This window comes from Electrophorus electricus, chromosome 12 (assembly GCF_013358815.1).
Source record: "Electrophorus electricus isolate fEleEle1 chromosome 12, fEleEle1.pri, whole genome shotgun sequence".
Classification (NCBI taxonomy): Eukaryota; Metazoa; Chordata; class Actinopteri; order Gymnotiformes; family Gymnotidae; genus Electrophorus; species Electrophorus electricus.
The window spans coordinates 17,783,098-17,807,203 of NC_049546.1; the positions used below are offsets into that span (position 1 = coordinate 17,783,098).

A 24,106-nucleotide genomic window follows, 5' to 3' on the forward strand; every position below is an offset into this window, starting at 1 on the left:
CATCCAGGCGGCTAGGTGTCCTGCCTACAGGACGCCTTGGAGCATTAGGCCATGTATGTCAGAGACTTTTGTATCCAATTAGACAACATAGCATTGGATAATGGTCCTTGACTTCCGGAGTAATAAACCACATTCTCACACACACACATACACACACACACACACACACACACACACACAAACACATCTCTACGAGGTACCTTAGTTTGTTTGTGAGGGAAAGAGGGAGGGTGATATTGGTATATACAGCACATGATAGCAATAAAACATTTTATAAATACACATTATGTACTAAATATTGCTACATACTGTTCTTAATTCTGAAGCCATACATAACAATATTGGACAAGTATGAAGCATGGTGGAAGAGAAATGGTTAAGAATTTAAGAATTTAAGAAATGAATAAAAGACAAAGCAAAGCAGATCTACCACTAGCACTAGTAGTTACTTTTTCTCTGTTTTATTTACTTTAGGTTAAGTTGAAGCTAGTTGGTTAGATGTAGATTGAAACAACTCATATCCTGCTTAGCCATTCATAGCCAGGTTATGTGTTGGGTCATTCTGACCTGCATGAATTATAGTGAAAAATTCGTCACACATTCACATTTATCATTAGGTGGGATTTAAGATGAATTTGAAGCCACTTACCACACTTCAGTTTCTCAGAAAGATGACCTGCATGTATCTAGATCAGTGTCCACGTCATGCTTACTGCCATATGCCGTATAGATAGGGACAGCTTCCCAGACTTCCCAGAGGAAATCCAGAGATCTTGGTGTATGATCCTGTCCTGCTTATCTCATACACCACAGAAACACAGTCACATCAATGCCTCAGTTAACACGTAACACATTCACTTCTAGGTGATATTCAATAAAACTGTAATATGTCTGTGAAGAATTCTGTGGTAAGCATTTAACTGTAAGAATGTTATTATTGCCAGGAAAATAATCTCCTCCTAAACGTCAGTAAGACAAAGGAGCTGATCGTGGATTGCAGCAAGAAGCAGGAGCAGCACTACCAACCTGTGAGGATCAGTGGAACCACGGTGGAGAGAGTAGATAGTTTCAGGTACCTTGGAGTTCACATCTCGCAGGACCTGTCCTGGTCCCGCCATACCAACTCCCTGGCAAAGAAGGCTCGTCAGCGTCTTTACCACCTCAGACGCCTAAGGGACTTCAGACTGCCCTCCACGGTACTGCGGAACTTCTACACCTGCACTATCGAGAGCATCCTCACGGGGAACATCACAGTCTGGTTTGGGAATAGCACCAAGCAGGACAGACAAGCACTCCAAAGGGTAGTGCGTTCAGCAGAGCGCATCACTCACTCGGAACTTCCTGACCTGCAGACCACCTACTACAAGCGGTGCCAAACCAAGGCCAGGAAAATTGTGAAGGACCCCACCCATCCCAACAATAGACTCTTCTCTCTGTTGAGGTCAGGGAGGCGCTTCCGCTCCCTGAAGGCCAAGACAGAGAGGCTGAAGAGAAGCTTCTTCCCACAGGCCATTCGGGCCCTGAATCAGGGAAACTGATAAACTGTGGGGACCACCACCACCACGTAACATGACTGTATATCTGTACATCTGTATATATAGATTTAGATTTATACTCAATTAACCTGTTACACAACAACTGTAGATATGGTATTATACAAAATGGATCTGTACATTCTGTAGATTGTGTACATATATACCCAACCATATACATTGTACATTGTGTATATAATCATAATATACATATATTGTACATACATTGTTAATATATTTTTGTACATACATAGAATATATATATTTATCTGCATATATATATTTTTCTCTATGCACCCCTGGTTCTCTTCCTCAGTTTGGACAGAGCACTCTCCACCATTTCACTGCGCGTTATACTGTGTATGACTATGTATGTGACAAATAAACCGAACTTGAACTTGAACTTGAATGTTTGCATCTTGTGAAATATTAGAGAAACATTGCATATATTGTTAATCCATAATGAATATTTCAAGTGTGTTCTATTGTAGATATTTAGGGAATCCTCCCAACCTATTAGAGAGAAGAGAATTTGCTGTTTTGGGTAGTCACTAACTATTGCAAAGCCATGTCTTGTATAGTGTTTCAAAATGACACATTCAGTTTGGTGACTTGCTTACTTGCGTACACCCCTCAGATGAGGTTTGGCTATTTAATCATAGCAAGATGGAAATGTTACCCATCATTGATGTTAAATGGAGTGAGAGAGCAGGAGGCCAGTAGCCTGTCAGTGTCATCCAGACTTTATGACCCTCATAGTAAGGTCATCCATACTTTTTAACTCTCGTAGTAACGTTGTACTGTGGCCATGCCATACTTAGGAACCTCTTCCAGGAGTGTTTGCAAGAGTGTTTAGGTTTGCAAGAGGCAAAGTCTTATTTCATTCCAAATAATCCAACCAAGAATCTCCCATTTATGACAAGCTACCATTGGTATAGTATTCTATCCAAGTAATGCCATCACCCTTTGCTTGTAATCCATTTAAATCCAACATCGTACTAACTTTTATACATACTGCTTTAAAAAGAAGAAAGCAATGCAGTAGTAGGATTGGGGCCGGAAAGACACGCGGTGTGAAGGGAGGGTTAAAAGGCAGTTAAGAGTTGACTGTCGCGCTGTCCGAGCCACTGACCCTGGGAAACGTTACAGGCAGAGCACGCGAGCCAGCCGAGGAGGTAAGAGCAGGCTGGGCTGAGGCTTTAGCCCCATCACCAAGGGCAGGAGAGAGCCACGGCCAACTTAAGCACAGGGCAAGCAGCTCCAACCCCTGGGGTCGAGTAGTAGTAGAGGGTTGAGTTAGCAGTCTACTGCCTATTAGGGTTTGTTAATTGTCTTTTCTTGTAAAGCATTCAAAATATAGCAAATAACAGTATAATCATTTGGCTGGTGTATACATAGTCAAAAAGCATTTAAAATTACATTTACATTTACGGCAGAGTATCTTATCCAGAGCGACTTACAAAAGTGCTTTTCCTTTCTCATAGTGGTTAATTATCTAAGATTTACATTTAAGATTTGAAAAGTATAAAACATATAACTGTTACCTAATTGACTGAGGAGAAACTAATATTAAAATGTTCAAAGCCAAGACACTCATTTGCCACACTGTATGAGAAATCTTAATCTTAATCATTTCAGGTGTTGCTTGAAGGCTGTTGTACTGGAACACTGTTCCTTACTGGCATTATAAATCTTTCCATTGCAGAAAGTTCAGGTGAATAACCAAAACTATGCCGAAGCAAGAACTGACAGATTAAGCCCTCCAAATATCAACAGGCAACAAAATTTAATGTTTTTAGAATCTTTCTGTGATTTAAGCTTTTTAAGTGAGAGGAATTAAATGTTCCAATAAGTATATATTACTTATTCATAAATAACAGTATTATTACACTTAATTATATACAAGATTACTTCTAAAATGGACAGGTGTGTGAGTGTTGCCAATATATGGTGTTAGGAATATCCCTCAGTGTCGTACATGATATGCAAGTATACGGGAACAAACAAAATCTATGGGTGATAGAGAAATTCTGAAAACATATTTGGATCATTAAAAGATGCAAGCTCTTAAGTACTGAGATATTATGGCTCAGAATGTTATGCCTGAAGAATTCATTACCATCTCATTTACCATCTCATAGCTCATACTGTTAACATGCCAGCTGGATTAATATATAAATGTCATTTGGGCTTGGATTACCAAACTCTGATAAAACTTTCTTAGTATGAATTTACTATCTAAATGAATACATTCAAAAATAACTGTACAAAGCTTGATGTGAGTGGCTGGCTTAACACATCAAGGTAAGCAGCTAGAGATAAGATACTGTGAAAAGTCACACTATTTTGCAATGAGAAAGTTGTAACTATAAAGAGGTTGCAATATAAGAAGAAATGAAACTTTTGCATCAGTGGTTTTGTGAAGGATGTCATGGCTGGGTAGTGTTGCCTAGTTCATGACATTGTGTACAAATATAGCAGCCTGGGACTCTTCCACAACTTCACGTTTACCTACTGAGTGAACTCTGAATTTAAGAATAGACCCATTTTAAAATATTAAAACTGGACAAGGTTATAACTGCTGTTTCTGTATGGCAATATATTGAGTTAGCAGCGTAGTGATATAATCTATGAATAGTTACAGTATCACCTCTAAAATAAAGTGTTTTTATTGTACACATGATACTTCTTTCTGTCCAGAGTTTTTAAGAAGATCGCACAAATGGTTCGGTAAGAGACCCATGACCCACCCACCAGCTAAAATTGCTAATTTTTTGCTAAAACAGACTAACAGAGTACTTCCCTTGCACATGACCCTTGTAACATACATCACAAACTTTCTTTTAAGTTTCAGACATGCTGTTTTTTTTATGTCTAAAGAAAACCTTCCTTTTCTGATCTGCCTTTATCTGGGGAAGAGAAATTTTGTGTACCATGTAGACAGAAATCATGTTGTTGGTAAATTCATGTTGATTACAATTTTTACCATTTTTCAAGGCATCAACATATCAAAGAATCACACTACTGAAAAGCACATTTTGTTGTAATTTCATTGGCAGATGGAGAGTTTAAGGTGGACCCTTCAGACCCTGATGGAAGGAAAGGCAGAAATAAAGCAATGTCTAATTAAAATCATCACTACTTCTAGAAGTTGCTAAGTGGCTGAGTTCCAGATTAAATCTCTATGCAATTGGTGTAGTATGGGTAAAATTGACCTTCCTGTGTTGCATGTCCATTGTAGAAACCACACTGTGACCAAACTGTCCATCACAAGCCAACAAGGTGATGACCTCTGATGTCAGTTAATATTTATTACTCATTATTTAAAACTTTATTTTGCCCATCAAGTAAATGGCAACTCCACATTGGAGAAAGAGTACAGGTTTCACTCCTCTTCTTTGACTATGTCAAAGAAAAACATAGTCTGACATTGGACGGCAGGCTGAAGGATGATGATACTAATCTCGCATCTTCAACAATGTTAGTCTGTATTTGTTAGAACATGAGGAGTTAGCTCTAATCCATTAAGATTCATCTTAACATGAGGCCTTATAACTAATCTATGTCTTATCATTTTACCACAATCTCGTAAAATGTAACTTATTTATTTATTTATTACATTGCATTTTCACTTGATGAGATATACGAGAAATTACATTCATCCTTAAAATATAATAAATGTGTAAGCTTTTACCAGTAACATCACAACGAAAGATTGCACAATTGAGAAAGTTACGTTGATTCATTGAGAAATACACCGAACTGTCTGGCTTTGCCCTTTCTCTGACAGTCTGCAAGCTGGTATGGTCAAAGAAGTACAGGGCATTTTGGTCTCCTACAAAATAAACGTTCACCTCATGGTGGCTGGCAGTGGTCTCTTGGATAATCTTACATCCAGGTCAATAACTTTATATTTCTCAGTCAATCTAGTGTGTTGTAGTGATATAAAACTGTATAGCTATATATGGCAAACATAGCAAAAATGTAAGAGCTGTAATCAATACTACTGATCCTGGTTTCACAGTGATATTATGGAAGAGTTAACCCTGATCCTGATGTCTCCATAGCCAGCAGGTCAGGCTGATTCAGCAGGTTATACAACAGTATCCAAAATCTTATGCAAATATTAGATACAGTACTTTATGTATGGTACTTAACTGTACTGTTGTTCATCACAAACTCGCTTAAGTATAATTATTTTACAGTTTTTTCTGTGTATTTGTGCTGTATCTTTAATGGAGAAGATGTGTAAGAAATCTAAAGTGCTTTATTTAACACACCACTTCTTACTGCTTATGAAGTAAAATTCACTTTCATGTGAGTTTGTCATATGAACATCACACTGTCTCTCTTAATAAGACTATAACAATGTGGTTGGTTCAGAATCAATACGTCAAATCTACAAACCAATCCACTCCCAGAATGACTAAACAAACCCCATTAATCCACGAACCACACCACACTCATCATCTCCAGTATAACAATGTCCCACACCTGTCATTGTCAATTAACTTCCTTATATAATCTCTCTCTCTCTCTCTCTCTCTCTCTCTCTCTCTCTCTCTCTCTCTCTCTCTCTCTCTCTCTCTCTCTCTCTCTCTCTCTCTCTCTCTCTCTCTCTCTCTCTCTCTCTCTCTCTCTCTCTCTCTGCGCTTCCTCATTGCCAAGTATTATTTATTTTTGACTAGGCTAAATGCTATTCTGGTGTGCTGTCTCTCTGGTATTTTGATTCTCTAATTGCCCTTTGTGACCACTCTCCGCCTGCTGTTTTAATCCTTCTCTGCTCTGCTTTTTGGAACTGTGCCTGCCTTTGGTTCCTCCTGTCTGAATCTGGCCCTCTGTACTGCTGCTTGTTGTTAACAGTCCCAGACACCTCACCCTTGGACCCCTGTCTACTATCGCAATGTAGAGTAAGCACTCTAGAAGCAAGAGGAAGCCCTTGTTTCCACGCCCTGCAGCACAGGTGCAACCAGATCCCTCACAATCTGTTGTCCAGGTAGCTGTACCTGAGTGGTACAGATGACAGGTAACTCATGCATTGCTCCCTTTCCCTGGAACATCACACCAGTCCTTTCCCCATGAGAGCTAGCATTGCTGACAGTTTATCGCAGTGGGTTGAATTCAGCCTTCCAAACTGTGCTAGAATGTAGGGCGATTATAGATGACCTGGAGGAGTTTGTCTAAATATCTTTCAGTGGATAATGCTCAATTGCTCCCACTGTCATCCACTGTGCATGAGGAGTCCCCCGGCGCCTCTGTTCCTATGCAATTGGGTAGAATACCTCTAACTGCTAGCGAGTGTAATTACTGCGTATCAGAGGAACTGCTGTACTGTGATGATCCTACCCACTTCCAGACTGCCTGTGCAATCTTACCACCCCAATGGCTGGATAACAGTGATACATCTCAGCTAAGGGCTTCTGCTTTCCTCAATGTCAGCACAAAATAAATGTTCCAGTGTCTCGAAGACAACCTGCTGACAACAATGAGACTTAGCAGTGATCAATTTGGGATCTGATGCCAACTTCTTACATGAACAAGTTGTGAAGGACCTCCAGTTGCCTCTCTGACCAGTCCAACCCCACATGACATTGCTATCCCTCCACCACAGTACCACTCTCACCCTCATCAAAGGCATCATACACACAGGAACCATGTCGCTATTCATCATCTCCTCAGTACAAGTTCCTTTATTCATAGCTCTGCCCTGGCTAACCGGATGCAACCTGTCTATTGATTGGCCTTTTTGCGAAATCACCACCGGGAGTCACTTTTATTTTGATAACTGTTAACTGTTCCTGTTAAAGCTACATTCATTAGAGAGCCCTATATACCCTCATGCTAATCCAGTCGCCGAATATTCTGATTTCTCTGGTGTGTTCAGTAAAAGTCGTGCTGCTGAACTGTTCGTGTCGCCCTTCCCAAGAGAGCTAAAGCCTACCCATATTCCATCCCAGAGACCGAGGCCATAGGTGCAGTATATTTCTTAAGCACTTGCACAGGGATTCATTCACCCATCCACCTTCCCAGTAGCTGCAGGGCTATTCTTTGTGGAGAAAAAGGACTGCAGACTTCGCCCTTGCTCGAATTACAGATCACTCAACGTTGCAGTTATGCTCCCCTACACACTGCCTTTTCATATTCACCAAATTGGACTTGAGGAGCACATACAAACTGGTACAACCTGGTGCACATACGAGAAGGTGGTGAATGCAAGACAGCATTTATTACCACAAAAGGACATTCCATTACCAGCTTATGTCATACGGTTTCTGGCATCTTGATTCTTTTTGCGCTTGATGACAATTCTCTGCTCTCCGGTTTTCGGAACTGTACCTGCCTTTGGTTCCTCCTGTCTGTACCTGCCCTTCTGTACTGCTTCTTGCTATTAAAAATCCCAGATGCCTTGCACTAGGATCCCTGTCTTCTGTCATCACACAATAATGCTGGCTTTGGGAGCAACATCATGGTTGCTCCTTTATCATTTAAGTCTCAGTAAAGAACCTAAAAAGACTTTACTTAAAAAACAAACAAAAAGTGTGTTCTTGTCATTTTGAAAGACCCAAGGTGACCAACTGCTTGTGTTTGTGTATTTCACGAACCCTAGCAGAAACATCCAGTTTGAGTAGATTCCCAGACAGATGGCAGTGAGGAACAACTACAGAAGAGAACAATAGGATGAGGATATATGGACAGATGTTCTTGTCTTGACATTCGACAACCTGACAGTGTTATAATGCATTCATGACCCTCTATTGCAGGATCAGAACACACATTAGTAGTTGCAGTCTTCAGTCTTGAAGTTCTTCTTTGTCTTAAATTTTGTAATTGGTGTTGCTCCATATCTGCCTCAAGCCTCAGCAGCGGGAAGGGCCACCCTAATCACCCAACAACCAACATCTTACTGGGAAACGTCACACCCACTAAAGAAATGTGGATATCAGTGCTATTGATTGGAAGATGAGAGGCTAATTCCCAGGTCTATCAAAGTGATTAATGAACTTGCCTGGCCAGTGAGGTTTACGCTCACGGAGAACAAGGTGTTTGAAAGGGGTGCTAAAAACCATATCTACTGTACGTGCGTAAAAACACGATCTTGTATGTTCATATTTGCATGATTAAGGTTCCCAGATGATATTGTTGAAGAACAAACACACCAATATCTGGTATCTGGTGCCTGTGAAGGGGCTGAATTCAGAAATATACAGAAGACAACTAACAGTGAAAGATTTTTAAACATTTGTGTCAAACGTTCACTGGCACACAGAAACATGAAGACTGATAATCTCTAAATTTGACTTTTTACATTTGCCAATTAGAGTCTGTTAGCGATGTTCCATATAAAAGCAGCGTGCAGAAAATATAGACATGTATTTTATGAAGAACCAGCATCAGATGTGGCTTCCATAACAGAAGCTACATGTTTCCCTGAAATATAGCCATGTCAACATGTTTGCCTCATTACCATGACATCTACATAAACATTAATGCATGCATAAAACACGACTTTTTGGTGATCATCTCAAAATAAAACCCAGCATCATAAAGGCTAAATGTGACCCTTCCAGCGATCTCTGTTAGAAATTGCTTTGTCAAGGATACTAAACAAATTCAGTTAATCACTGTTTCCAGTGTCTCCCTGTATAGATAGTGAGCTCAAAGTGACAGTGGTGCTTGTGGTGAACTGCAGTCCAGGACAGGGTTGTAAACCTCCTTTGCAACCTGTGTTGTTTGAATAGGAAAAGAACCTACCTGAGGTCATACAGTGAGTGTCATGAGATGCAGAAACATGAGATGCAGTGTGTGTATATATATATATATATATATAAATAATATATATGTGTGTGTGTGTATATATATATATATATATATATATATATATATATATATATATATATATATATATATATATATAGAATTACACACACACAGGCCAAAAAAAAAGGTCACACACTCCAATATTTCGTTGGACTGCCTTTAGCTTTGATTACGGCACGCCTTCGCTGTAGCATCATTGCCACAAGCTTCTGCAATGTCACAACATTTATTTCTGTCCAGAGTTGCATTAATTTTTCCCCAAGAGCTTATATTGATGATGGGAGATTTGGACCACTGCGCAAAGTTTTCTCCAGCACATCCCAAAGATTCTCAATGAGGTTTAGGTCTGTACTTTGCGGTGGCTAATCCATGTGTGAAAATTATGTCTCATGCTCCCTGAACCACTCTTTCACAATTTGAGCCTGATGAATCCTGGCATTGTTATCTTAGAATATGCCTGTGCCATCAGGGAAGAAAAAAATCCATTGATGGAATAATCTGTTTGTATATTCAGGTAGTCAGCTGACCTCATTCTGTGGCCACATAACGTTGCTGAACCTAGACCTGACCAACTGCAGCAACCCCAGATCAAAGCAGTACCCCCACAGGCTCGTATGGTAGGCACTAGGCATGACGTGTGCATCACTTCAGCCACTCTTCTTACCCTGATGCACCCATCACTCTGGAACAGGGTAAATCTGGACTCATCAGACCACATGACCTTCTTCCATTGCTTCAGAGTCCAATCTTTATGCTTCCTAGCAAATTGAAGCCGTTTTTGCCGGTTAGCCTCACCGACACGTGATTTTCTTAAGGCTGTGCAGCTGTTTAGTCCCAATCCCTTGAGTTCCCTTCGCATTTTGCATGTGGGAATGCTCTTACTTTCACTATTAAACATATCCCTGAGTTCTACTGTTTTTTCTATGATTTGATTTCAACACACGTTTAAGTGTCATTCAAGATTCAAGATCATTCAAGATTTTTTTCCGACCACATTCCTTCCTCGAAGATGACGTTTCCCCACTGTCCTTCCACTTTTTAATAATGCACTGGACAGTTCTTAACCTAAATTTACTAGTTTCAGCAATCTCCTTAGATGTTTTCTCTGCTTGATGAATGCCAATAATTTGACCCTTCCAGTAATTATCCAATGGGAGACTTTTACCTATTTGCTTAGTTAAATCCAGGTGGTATACACACACACATACACACACACACACACACACATACACACACACACACTTTTTTTTTTACAAACCATAAAAAATACACAGTTGTTGTTGAATATTTATATGTCAATATATGCAATTTAAATGAATATGATGTATTGACAATGCTTTTTATTAAAGTATATATTGCCGATTTGCTAAGTGTGAATGTTTATTAATTTTTTGTATTTTAATTTTTTTATTATTTATTTGTTTATTTTTTTGATGAGCACAATACTGCCATCTGCGGGCAAGCGTTGAGATGCTCTCTGTGACGAGCTGAGCCAAAAGGTTAAAGCCGTACAGCGGTACGTTGTCCAGCACTGACATTCTGTGCTATCGATCGAGCCCCTGTTAAAGATACCATCTGGTATTTAAGCCTACTGAAATGAATCCAGCCAGCGGTACAGCGCCTGGGCGTCAAGAGCACTTCACATCAGCCCTCGCTCGCAACAGCATAGGAGCGCCTCAAACGCCACCAGCCGGAGTGGATCGAACAAATTATACTGACACACCGTCGTGAGTCTTAGGGGAGGACGTTCCTAATGAAAATGCAAGCCATCCGTTAGTCGTCTTTAGCGCGACAAGGCGAGATTATACTACAAAACATGTACAACGTTATCAACGATTGTTACATCAGTCATTTTACATTTATTTAGCTGATGTTTTTATCCAAAGCAACATACAAATATAACAGTACAATTGAGCAATTGAAGGTTTAGGGCATTGCTCATGGCCCAACAGTGGCAGCTTGGCAGTGGTGGGGCTTGAACCAGCACCTTTCAATTACAAGTACCTTAAAAACTGAGCTACCACTGCCCTGAGGTCAAACACTTTATTGATTTATTGATTTGAGCTTTATTGATTTAATTTTATTCTCCAAAATGTTCTGTATAGAATACAACATAAGTAGCTCGTCTTTGTCATCAGTGGTAGGACGCACGCACACACACACACACACACACACACACACACACAAAGCCCCTGTCTCTTCACCCCTCTCCAACTTCTGGGGGACAACAACTGATGTCTGTTCATGTATTAGGTGCTCTGGTAGTGGGTCCTGTGTGGTGTTGAAAATGTCTCTCCGGCACTGAGGGTCTGGTGTTCATGTGTTAGGTGCTCTGGTAGTGGGTCCTGTGTGGTGTTGAAAACATCTCTCCAGCACTGAGGGTCTGGTGTTCATGTATTGGGTGCTCTGGTAGTGGGTCCTGTGTGGTGTTGAAAACGTCTCTCCAGCACTGAGGGTCTGGTGTTCATGTGTTAGGTGCTCTGGTAGTGGGTCCTGTGTGGTGTTGAAAACGTCTCTCCAGCACTGAGGGTCTGGTGTTCATGTATTGGGTGCTCTGGTAGTGGGTCCTGTGTGGTGTTGAAAACGTCTCTCCAGCACTGAGGGTCTGGTGTTCATGTGCAGGAACAGTGAGCAGCATGTGCACGTGTTTGAGCTGGTGAGGCTTATTCAAACACTTTGTTTGGTATAATAAATGTCCTATGTATAACCTTAACCAAACATATTGTATCAGTGTTAGTGTTACTGTACTCCTACATTGTCATGCCATGTCAGTAGTTAAAGCAACTTACAGTAACATTTTAGTTCAAAACTGAAAAACCATTCACATCACGTTTTTGCGGAACTGCTAGGCTACCCCGCGCTGGAGGAACAAGATGGCTGTTCACCCCAGAGCAGGAACAGACCACCGTAAACACGGTCAGAGCTGTGACAACCACAACAGCGCGTCATTACTGACAATGTCACAATCGGCAACATCCGTTCAGCGAGTTTATCTGCACTGGGATGTCACCTGAAAAGGCATTAAGTATGCATGAAGCAACATGAAACAAGTGCGCTATGAACATGTGCAGGTATGCTATGCTGTCCTCTCACTGGTACTGTCCTCTGCAACACAACATTGACTACTTTACACCTGTTTCATATTGTCATATAATACTGTCATGTTCGGGTTTAGAGAGTGATGGCGCTAGATGCTGCTGCAGTGGAACACAAGTTCCTTCGCATTCAGAAGGCTCACTTCAACTGCACCAAAACAAAGAACACTATGCTGGCATCACACTTGCTGGGCAGCATAGTGGAAGCATCACAGAGTGCTGCCACCAGAGTGGTCCAGGTTTGTCCTCGGCTGGGACAATTTAGGTTCCCAGCAAGCTACTCTGATTCAGAATCGGTTCATTGGACACCCACGATTTGTTGGGCTTCATTTCCTGTCACACTCCCCATTCCTCGAGCCTCCTCAGGAGTTCTTTTCAGCATGCAGGTGAAAGGTCCATGATCACCTAGCCCACCCATGCAAACCCCCAAGAGATGGAGGAAGCTTGTGGCCCGGGTGGTTATGTCCCTCCAGACGGCATTTCCACTATCCGGCCAGAGAGGTCACTGATGAGATCTATATCCAGACCCAAATTTGAGTCAAGATGGAACCAAAATTATGAAAACTGGTATAAAAAAATTACATTTATTATACCTTTGTTTCTCTTTGAAATATTGAACAGATAAAATTTGCTACTAAAACTTGGCATTGCAGAAGGACAGCCAGCATGATTTCAGTACTTCAGCAAGTACTGATCAAAAAGAGGGTGAGCTAAGAGGAGAGAGGAAGGAGATGTTAGCACAAAGGACTCTTCTCTGCTTTCTGTGCCTCTGGTGGACATGGTCACTCTGGATAAAAGTATCTGTTAATGCAACAACAACAAAAAAAAGGCTGGGAGGGCATAACAGGGTTTGAGTGTTACAGCAGTAGAAATGATTGATGGAATGGATATCCAAACAATAAGGTTTACAGCAAAGATCAAGTGCATTTACAAGTTTTGGTGTTCAAAGATAAGAAACTTGTGCAACTGCGTCAGGAGTGACCAAGACCAACACAAACAAAAAACACACTAAAAACAAAAAGATGACTGACCAAACAAACAAAAATAAACAGACAATGACTACACTGACTACACTTTTAGAAACAAAGATAAACCCACGCCCAAACAAAATGGCCACCACTCCCTACCACCAGGACAACATATATACAAGATACAAGAAACATATCATCTAGCAAACAAACAAACAAGGGGCAAAGTCAAAGTCATACACACAAAATCTAGCAAGTACAAGCTCAAAACGCAGCACTAAATCAAAACCAGCACCACCAAACTCTTCTCCATTGAGCCCTTTGTCTCTTCATCTTCCTTTTATATTGTCCTCTGCTCACCGGAAAACCTGGTGTGGATCGCGATGGGGGATACCGGAGAGGCAGAGGCAAAACCTGAAACACAGAATGCAGACACTTATTATGAAGCACAGTGTCATAGTGTCTGGGGTCAAAGTGTATGTATATCAACTTGCAGCTCAGCTCAGCCAATCAGATTTTTTTTTTTTTTTTTTTTTTATACTTTCTGCCAGCTGCTTCACCAGTGCTCAGGGATATAATAATCCATCTGAAATCTAGATGTGTGACTATAGAGTCGTCGTACCAAATGAAGATGCAAACTCAATACAAACCGTTGACTTGGTTTAATGAACAATCTTGAGAGAACGAGTGAGTACAGCGAGTCATGTCTTACAGATACCTGTTCTAACTGAACATAGGCAGACTCCTGCATGCTGACTGGTCTAGTCACCAAACACTTGCAGCTATGGCAGCTTGTAGCAGACAAACAGGACAGTCATTTATTCAAATGAGCTGCAGTGGCAACAGTTCTGGAATGTTATCCCTGCTGACATCAGAATTATACAGAATTAGTAAGATTCAAGTTCAGCAAATGTTAGCGCATTTGACAATGGGATAGAGACAGAGCAGGACGAAAATCCACCCTCTGCCGACTGAACAAGAGCGGCGGAGGATAACCAATAACTAGCCCATTAGACCAATCTTGAAGCGCCTAGATTTCTAGGTAGAGAGCGACCAAAGCCGGAGGTTCCCGACACGAAGATCATGCACTTGTACAAGGAAAATTCCAAGAGGCCTAATAACTGTGGTGGAAAGCGCTGTTACTCCGGGTGCCCTGCTGAACTATCCATCAGTACCGTCAAAAACCAACAGCTCTACGGTATCTTCAACCACGCATTTTGACTGGTACCTACCTTGTGCGGTGATGTATGAGCAGAGCCGCACCCGATCAGGGGGCAACCTGGAACAACGGCGGAAAACCGAGACGTGCACCTGAATTTAAAACGGACGCCACTCCACAAAGTTTATGAAAACGCCCGTATGTACTGTTCATGAAAAAAGTAAAAATAAACTAATAGCAAACAACACATGACCCCTTGTGTTTGACTTTATGATGTATATGTGCTGAAGAGACATAGCTTGTGTATTGTGAAAATACATGTACGTGACTTCTACAGCAGACTACTGTGCCCTGCACATTTTAAACTCATACGCAAGCTAGTAGTGTTTCCCGTGTATCACATCAGTATGGAACTGTTGTGGAGAAATGGCTGTTCATTTGATACCTGTGTGTAGTTTGAACGGAAAGATACCATTTTGTCAAGAGTTGAAAGAGTTCGGCATGAAGTGATTGCTTTTTCCAAGCAAGTAGTATTAAATTATCCTCAATTAATTCATTTCACAAAGTCATGGACTTCAGTTGACAGGGGAAATACGTTATTTTGTATTTAACTTCTTTAAAGCGAATCATTGTGTAAGTTAGCACTGCTAAGGGTTCGTCTAGATGCCGAATATGACTACAACTTCACAGAAATGCACACTCCTACATCCAACCGTCTGCAGTGTGCCTTTTCCACTCAAGAGGACGTAAACGGGAGGGAGCTTCACCACTATCAAGGTAAGACCTCGAAAGGACTAAAAAAAACTCTCTGAATAACAGCTTCTGCTGATTTATTCAATAACTGTAGGACAACGTTTGAGTGTATGTACCGACTGAAAACAAACAAATTATTAGAGACGCTCTTACTGCGTCACCCCATTGAAACAAATCAGCTAGTTAGCTAGCTAGCTAGGCTGGCTAACTAGCTTAGCTAGGTTAGCTAGCTAAGCTAATGGCGAAGAGGGTTACGTTAAAGAATCCCCGGTCAGCAGTCGTACACTTACAGGAAAGTGAAGGAATAGCATGCTAATACACGCATTTAATCGAACAATTATGTAGCTAGCTTGTATTTGTATTATGTGCGTCTGGCGTAGAAGTGAGTCTTTGTTAGCCCGTTTAGGCTAGTTCGGTCAGGCTAAGTGCTGGTTGGTATGACAACGGGCTTGGTGTGTTTTACAGGCTACATAAGACAAGTGTTTATCGGTTTACTACTGCGGTGAAGTATTATTATTGTAGCACTCTGCTAATTCCAGATGTGTAGAATCACTCACTAGTGCTGTTTACTTCAAGACTTTGGGAGTTTTGGGATGGATATTTAGCGAATGAGCCAGCTAGCTGTCCTAGCTAACATACAAGGGAAGCCGACACTAGCAGGCAAACAGAGCATTGCACAGGCCATATTTGAATTTGCCACAATGCTTTTCTCACCGGGCCTGTGTCGGGGCAATAGCGTTGTCAGTTGGTCCTACGAGACAATTATCAGCATGAAGAGAGTCTTTCATATCGATACATTCCGACAAGACTTTGAAAGTGATAAGCAGTGGTTAGCTCGAAAGTTATTCATAAACAAGCACGTTGAAAATTACGAAGCAAGAGACTTAGATCAGTTGTTGTCTCTATCGATGGTGTGGGTGAACCATGTGTTCTTGGGATGCAGGTCGGGTCTAACGCCTTCTGTGCTGAGTTACTGTTTCCATATTTTAAAAATGGAGCATATTGTTAAACGGCGTTTGTATTAGTTAAGGAAAGACGGTGTGTTACAGGTATAAAGTGTTACAATAAGCGTTTTGGCCCCTGACTGCCATTAGGACAACCCAAGACAACAGCTCACTGTTAGCTTATCTACTTGTTAATTCAGCCTGAAATTAAGCTGCAGCTAAAAGTGTTGATTTTTATACTAACATTTTAACAACTTCAGCCAAAGTATTCAGAATGTAAATGTTTGGTCTAGCAGGTATGGCCCACAACTGATGCAGAGAGTGCTTGAGATGGCAGAGGGGATTCATGTTGGCGAAATGCCCTCCTATGAATTAGTCCCAAGTACTGAAGCAAAAAAGAGGCCGAATTCATCTGATGGAAGTAAGTCTAAAAGGGCTTCTTGATGATGTTACCCTGGTGACTTGCATTCTTTCCAGATGCTCGAGAACCATTAAAAGGAGTGCATTGTTAAAAACTACTACTTCTTGTGCTGAAGGTGTTGAAAATATGGTTTCCTCGTCATTTTTGGTTTGATTTTATAAGGTTATGCCTAGGTAATGATACAAGCTGAAACTGCATGTGTTGCCCCTCTCAGGAGACGAGCCAATGAGGAAGATGCCCGTGTCCAAATTTGGCTCTAGACCACGCTTCGAGCCGGTGCACTTTGTTAGCGGCGGAAGTTGCAGCAGCATTGGTGGAGTGGGACGCAATGATGAGAAGGAGAACGAGAAGGAACGCAGGAGCGAGAAGCTGAACAGCGGGAGGCAGCGGGAGGCTGAGCAGCCGTATGACAGCACTCGCGGCCATTTCTCGTTCGACAGGGGACCGTACGGCTATGATTCCTGGAACGACCGCAGAGGCAAAGACATTTCTTTCAGTGGGAAGAGTGGGCTCGGCTATGGCGGCAGAGGGCCTGGTGCAAACTTTATGGGGAGAATGCAGCAAGAGTATACTGCCAGGTATGAGGCCCATGCAGCAAGGCAGGCAGACTCGCCTTCCCAAAGCAGTAGATACGATGGATATGCAGGGAGCAGGTCCGGAGGCTGGGATTCTGGACGGCAAGGTTTGGGCTTTGGTCATCAGGACAGACCATCATGTAGCAGGCCCTTCACCAGAGTCTATGACAGTCCAAGCAGGAGCAGCCCTGGCCTGCTCCCTACACCGTCTCTGCCAACCCCTGTGCTTCCAGCAACACTGGAGGAGAAACAAAGGCTAATTGCCAGGGTTTCATCTGCTATAGCAGCTACTCTCCGGGATCCTGTATTTGTGAGTGGACCTGATGCCCCAAATTACAATTTTATTCTCAGTCGCAGCATTCAAGCTTGTAAAACCAACCCAGAGTACATATATGTCAACTTAAGGGATATCCCTCCTTCTGACCTGCCTAAGAACAGGAAAGTACCATCTGAAGGGTATGCCTGTGAGCTGCGTTGTTCGTGTGTGTACCTCGCCACGGGGTACTCTGGTAGTAAAAATGGTGCCAGAGACCGCGCGTCAGAGCAGGCGGTCAAACTCTTTATGAAGCCAGTGGAGGTTCGTGTTGTGCAGCGTCAGTACAAGCGCAATTATGTCAATGACATGGTGGTGTGCCAGCTAAACACTCCAACCCCAGCCTTAGTTCCACCTCTGCGCAACCCAGAGGACAACCCGCCACCCAACACCAAGGGTCAGTATGTGCCTGACAAAAGCAAACACTGGACAGAGTTTGTCATTATGGAGAACGCCCATGACGCCATCTGCATCCTCAACAATTCGGCCGCCTACAACCGCATGAAAATCGATTATACGTTCGACCCGATCCCTAACAGCAACATGTGGCTGTGTAGCGTCTACCTGCAGGACGAGCTTGTGGCTCAGGCCAGAGGGACGAAGAAGAGTTCCAAGCACGCTGCAGCTGAGGAGGCCGTGAAGAAGCTGCGAATGAACCAGGCAGCTCGCCAGGAGCAACAGGAATACCACCACCACCACCAGCAGCAGCTGCAGCAGCAGCAGCAGCCGCAGCAGCAGCTGCAACAGCAGCAGTTTTCTCAAGGGAACCACAACTCTGAGCCGCCCACTGGCCGCTTTGGTCAGCACGGTGGCCGAAAGAAGCACCTCAGTGAACTGGTTATTTTAGAAAACTCCGACAACGCCATTTGCATCATCAATGACACTGCTCAGTTCAACAAGGTATCTGCTGACTACAAATTTACCGTGCTACCAGACCATCGCTGGAGATGTGAAGTTTATATAGAGGGTCAGTTTGTGGCTGCTGGCATTGGTCCAAAGAAGACTGTCAAACACGTTGCAGCAGAGGAGGCCATTGCCACACTGAAACGGACACAAGCAGTGGTCAAATCTAACCTCAGGAAGGAGGGTAATGCGGATGCCATTTCCCGAAATCAAATTATAGCTCGCTCTGGGGAGGAGTCCATGCGACAAGAGATCAAAGAGGATAACATTGGCAACCAATTGCTTCGCAAGATGGGTTGGACAGGTGGTGGGTTGGGCCGAGAGGGAGAGGGTATTGCAGAGCCAATCATGGTAAAGGAACAGTTTACCAGGGAAGGACTTGGTATGGACATGGATAGGCATGGGAACCAGCTGACTAAGCGTGATATTGAGGACATCATACGTAATTATGCTTGTTCAGACCGCCAAGATGACCTGCGCTTTTCCACTGAGCTCAATAATGATGAACGCAAGCAGATCCATCAGGTCTCCCAGAAATACGGGCTGCGGAGCAAGTCTTACGGGCAGGGCAGACAGCGCTTCCTCGTGGTCAGCCGGAGAGTGCAGAAGGAGCAGCTGATTGGTCAGCTGTTGCAAGAGGGGCAGGTGGGACGATATGAGCTAGTAAAGCCTCAGGCCTCTCACTGACTGGAAATGGTAGACCTCAAAGAAATGTATAGATGATCATTATTATGAGTAAAGCAGTTGCACTCTGCTTCTTTGCTTCAAAAAAAAGTTTAAAATGTATTTTTCAAAAAAAAGTGTCGGGTATTACGTGTTGCTTCTGCATTCCTGAGAGGAGGATCATTTTTGGTGTATGGCACTCTTTTCCTCTCATGTAATGCCATAGATTTTGTCTACTGTAGCTGAAGATTTTCGCTAGGTTAGCTCAAGGCACTATTATGAACACAAGTTACCTTACTAAACAAGGTTTGTCACATCTTATATCCTGTGAATTTATGGACATGGACATTAGTAGTGGATCTTATGGCAGCATGTTCTCTTTTCAGATTTGAACATTCCATTTTCATAATAGAAAATATAGCCACCCCCTCTTCATATGCTGTAATTTAAACATTTAAATAATAATTTAAAAAAATGTTTAAAAACCAACATTCAGAATTCAAGACAGAAGAAAATAACATTGTATACTTATTTGTCACTTTACATCAGGTAACTAATGCTAGAGGTATTTTAAAAGATCCAAGGTGTCTTTGGAAGCTAATTATCTCAACTGCCTTCCCATAATTAATGCCTGAGCAGATGTTCTTGTTATTTGCTCTACAGAAGTCTTTAGGTTTTGTGAATACTGTTTGTCTGCTTGTTTTGACATACATATTAAACAAACTTAATCTGTCCATAGTTCACTGGTCATCTGTTTCATGAAATTAGGAATGGGATTCCTTTTCTGTTAAATAAAAACACAGGACTTATTTTACTGTTTATTTACAAGAAGTGAGAAAATGTAGTTTCTTACATGGTTTTCTAGTGCAAATTCTGACACTCAAACTCTGGATGTGTATTTGAAAAACAACGGTCTACATTAATTAAAGTGGACACAGCATTAGAACAAACGTAAAACTATAATGCTTGGGCATATGGGTGAGCAATCCACGTCAGACTGAAAATCAGAATGAAAGAATAGGGCCAAATGGTCATGCAATGGAAGTACAAAGCAGCACGATGATGCACACAGTATATGAGTACATCAGTACCATTTTGTGACATTCCAAGCCCTGGAGGCTTTATGAAATTAAGGAACTCTTGTGACGATCTTCCATAGCAGAAGCATACATTTAAGGTATAAATAAAAAAAACAAATAATCCTTTTTTAGTATTAAAATAATATTCAAAGTTCATCCATACTTTTTAAAAGCTTATTTTTACTACTTTAGCCTCAAATTGACTTTGTGTTTTCACAGAACACAGTAATATCTGTAAAATTAAAAATAATAGAGCTCAGCATGACACTCATTAGCCTGCATTCTGCAACCAAGAGCACCTTGGCATTGAAACTGGACTGAAACATGGAAGGGGTTGAATAAGCTGTCTTTATGATAAAGAAAAAGATCAGATAACCAATTGATTCAAGCAGGGATATTCATTAAATCTATTTTCACACTGGAAACCACAACTTGAGCAACCACTTGCATCCTGTTGATAGCTTAACTGCAAATCAGCCCACACTATAAGAGCAAACCAAAATCAAACAGTGTATGTACCAACTCCTACATGGAGGTTGTGGGCTTTTGAGAACAAGTCAAAGAAATGCTGATAGCAAGCAATCTTGAAGAGGCAAGGTACATACTTTTCAATTATGTAAATGTCCTTGTTCAAGAGCAAGACTCAGCATGAAGAGGGAGATCACAACACAACAGCACTTTAACCTCGCAACAGCTACAAAACAGACAATTCTACAGAGTAATAGGAGCATTCGAAACATGATGGGTATTCATTTTATTCTCTGTGTGATGGTTTTCCTCTTGATGCCTGTGGCTGGGTATTGTTCATACTGTGTGAAGTTGGTAAGGGGTGTCAACAGTCACGCCAGCTCTGTTCCACAATTGCAGACACACGTTTCTCATACTCGCGTTTGTTCTCCTGGTACAGCTGCGCTGCCTGGCTATTGGCAGGACTGTTGGGGTTTGGCTCATCCAGTAAAGACTGCAACACATGAAAGGTATGTGTAAAACTTCAACACCAACCTTCCATCTTAAACATGCAAGCTATACAACAAACTAATCTCTTTATCTTCTCTTATACACACCTGTATAGATGTTAGAATTGAAGAAACATCATATGTGGGACTCCAGCGGTTCTGAAGTATGTCCAAACATATACTACCATCTGCATACACTAAGCATGAGCAAAATAAAGACATTTCATTTGTAAATGTTTACTGTATTTCTCATGTATAAAAATTAGAAAATCACATGTGTTATGCTGGTGTAGAAGTCTTTTGTTTGCAAGATAATAAGGCAACCACCAGAGTGATCATATGTTTAGGAGAAGATTTAGTAAATCATTCTGATGATGTGAAGCTTACCATTAGGGTGGAACATTTTGGATACAAACCGGACCGTGGGAGGTTTATTCGGATATTCCTCTGTAAATTCTATTGTGAGTTTGAAAGTTCCTGGGATGGAAAGCAAAAAGATAAATAAACTTTCCCACAAGCAGAAGGCCTCAAAAGCATTTACACAAATACATAATTTAGCCAGTACATTCCCCATAATCTTACATTACTCTCAATCACTGTAAAACTACTGTTATACACCCTTGTGGCATGCTAACTGAAGAAAAACAAACTTCCAAAGTACCACAGATTAGGGTAAAGTTCTTTCATGACTAACTGTCTAATCTTCATTTTGTCATGTTTCCACATGACAAAATTGTTTGTATAAGCAGAGTCCATGGTGAGAGAATATTTCAAATACATGCCAGTAACTACAAAAAAGTGACAAATGTGGGATTTACTGTCTTCCTCTTATGAATAAAAATATCCAAACAGATTTGTTCTCCAAAATTCCACAATGAAACAATTTAGACATAAACCAATACCCATTTTAAAATAAAGTATTACAAAGACAGGACATGACTTATAAGACATCTTGGGCTTCTTGCTGTCGCAGGGATCTGACATTACATATGCTGTGCCCACCGTGCCTGGTATATTTTCCTTATATCTGACAACACTGGTAAGATGGGTGCATTCATCCCTTAAACTATAGATCTGTCTGTCATTCACCATGTTAGAAAAGAATAATCAGCTAATTTTTCAAAAGAACAAGGAATTATTTATTTATTTATTTTACATCTACAAACTTAACAACTAAATGCCCCTAATGTTCAATGATATGTTTGCAGGCATACTCCTGCCAGGTCTTGGGAATTACAGGAAAGGTCCAATTACTGACCCATATGGCATTACAACAAACCGAAAAAGCACTTTTGTACCCAAATACCCCTTTAACAGACATACCTCAAACTTCAACATGAGACAGTAATTAAAGCTCATCTATGACAGATTAAAGGTCATTACACATGTCATGATGGCTTCTATTAAAATGAAGCCCCACTTTAACCGGGGACCACCATATGCAGCAAATAGTGAAATCCTCAAGGGGTACATTCAATCTGGCAATGTATTATAAATTCCTAAACATTTAGGAATCATATGTATGTACATAAAATCCCACAATCCATAATATACCTAACTGAATAGAGGGAAGCCTGGCATACAGTGAGTGTAAGGAGAAGCACGTTGCTTGCACAGCTGATGACGGATCTGTGCCAAAACGTTCAGTTTCTCTGGAAACCTTGAGTACTTCACTACAATTTTGAATATGTCCACAAAATGAGAGATAACTACATGGGTAAATATCCTGCATTTGGTCTGACAGTATGCTAAAGGTTTTACGAGTCACTGAATTAAAGTGAGGATCTGTACTATTGAAGCAAAATCAAAACCAAAGTCTGTAGTGTCTCTGCTAACTTACCATCTTCAAAAGGCGTTCCCTCTGGTCTACAGACGTAAGAAACGAAGTATTAGGCCTAAACAAGGTATTAGGTAAACGGCATTTATATTGGATCACTGGCACAAGGGTGCCAATAGTGCCACAACTAACGCTATATGGCTAGCTATCTAAATCTTGTAAACTGCCAAATTACGGCAGCTAGCTGCGAGACTTTTGATCTTCGTCTACAATTGCTGAAAGCTATCTAATAAAGCAACTTTAACTAATCCATCGATTTAGCAGGTAAACCAGTTGTTAGCCAGGTTAACTGAGGCTCGGTTAGCTAGCCATATAACCTAATAACAGACCACAGCACTTAATCTAAAAACCATCGCTATTAATTACCCAAATATTACGGCATTCCAGACCATGATGTTATTTTCAGATGGGGCCCCGCTAACCCCCGCAGGAGGGTCCTCTTGGAGTCTAAAAAAGAAGTTTGAAAAAATTGTACCCCTTTTTGCGTTCAATACGCAAAACACAGATATGATCATGCATATTAGGCTGGTCGATGTTTAACAACTACAGACGTAATATCGTAATACTTTTTAGCTAGCTGAATAGCTTTACAACTTTGCAAGTTACATTTAAAAAGTCGCCGTGTTTTAATTTGCTAATGCACGCTAATATAAAGCTAACTTTGCTAACGCCAGCTAGCCGGTTTCCTCAAAACAACCACGGGGCCTGTTCTCTCCACGTCTCTTACCGTTTAAAATCTCTCATTAAACGCCGTCGCGCTGGGGTTGACATCTCGTTTAATTCGAAACCAAACGTTTAACCATAAGGTATCGACGTCAGTTGTTGTTGTTTTTTTTTTTAATCAGATTTCTTGGGTTCTGGAGCTCTCAGTCAAGCCCGACCCGTCTAGATATTGCGGTTAGCTTCTCGCTAAAGGTAACCTTTGGTGACCGGGCGATACCATTCCTATAGAGATTTAGGGGGAACTGGACGTCTCAAAGATTATTGTGGATCAGCGCCGGTCTCCGCAGTGCATCTCTGGTTTGCATAACAAGTTCAGAGGGTGCAATAATGCAGACGTTAACTTAAATTGCAACCCCACGCATTTTAA

The 24,106-nt window shown here is 41.4% G+C and overlaps 2 protein-coding genes across 4 annotated transcripts; one reads left to right on the forward strand and one right to left on the reverse strand.

Annotated features, from left to right (window-relative positions):
• The first annotated feature begins 15,242 nt into the window (after positions 1-15,242).
• nkrf (NFKB repressing factor) lies at positions 15,243-19,882 on the forward strand. Of its 3 annotated transcripts, none has more exons than XM_035532309.1 (3): positions 15,243-15,349; positions 16,563-16,690; positions 16,905-19,882. In XM_035532309.1, the coding sequence occupies exons 2-3, from the start codon at positions 16,582-16,584 to the stop codon at positions 19,166-19,168; spliced, it is 2,373 nt and encodes a 790-aa protein (XP_035388202.1). In that variant the 5' UTR covers positions 15,243-15,349; positions 16,563-16,581; the 3' UTR covers positions 19,169-19,882. The 3 variants fall into 3 exon arrangements, with proteins under 3 accessions (XP_035388202.1, XP_026873981.2, XP_035388203.1); XM_027018180.2 differs by having other exon boundaries at positions 15,246-15,349; positions 16,566-16,690; XM_035532310.1 differs by lacking the exon at positions 15,243-15,349 and adding an exon at positions 16,219-16,268 and having other exon boundaries at positions 16,566-16,690.
• A 67-nt stretch (positions 19,883-19,949) lies between these two features.
• ube2a (ubiquitin-conjugating enzyme E2A (RAD6 homolog)) lies at positions 19,950-23,920 on the reverse strand. The gene is made up of 6 exons (XM_027018181.2): positions 23,744-23,920; positions 23,383-23,463; positions 23,020-23,045; positions 21,567-21,656; positions 21,288-21,376; positions 19,950-21,184 (listed from the first exon to the last, which is right to left on the reverse strand). Exons 1-6 carry the CDS (start codon positions 23,785-23,787, stop codon positions 21,056-21,058), a joined length of 459 nt encoding a protein of 152 aa, XP_026873982.1. The 5' UTR covers positions 23,788-23,920; the 3' UTR covers positions 19,950-21,055.
• Positions 23,921-24,106: the final 186 nt, after the last annotated feature.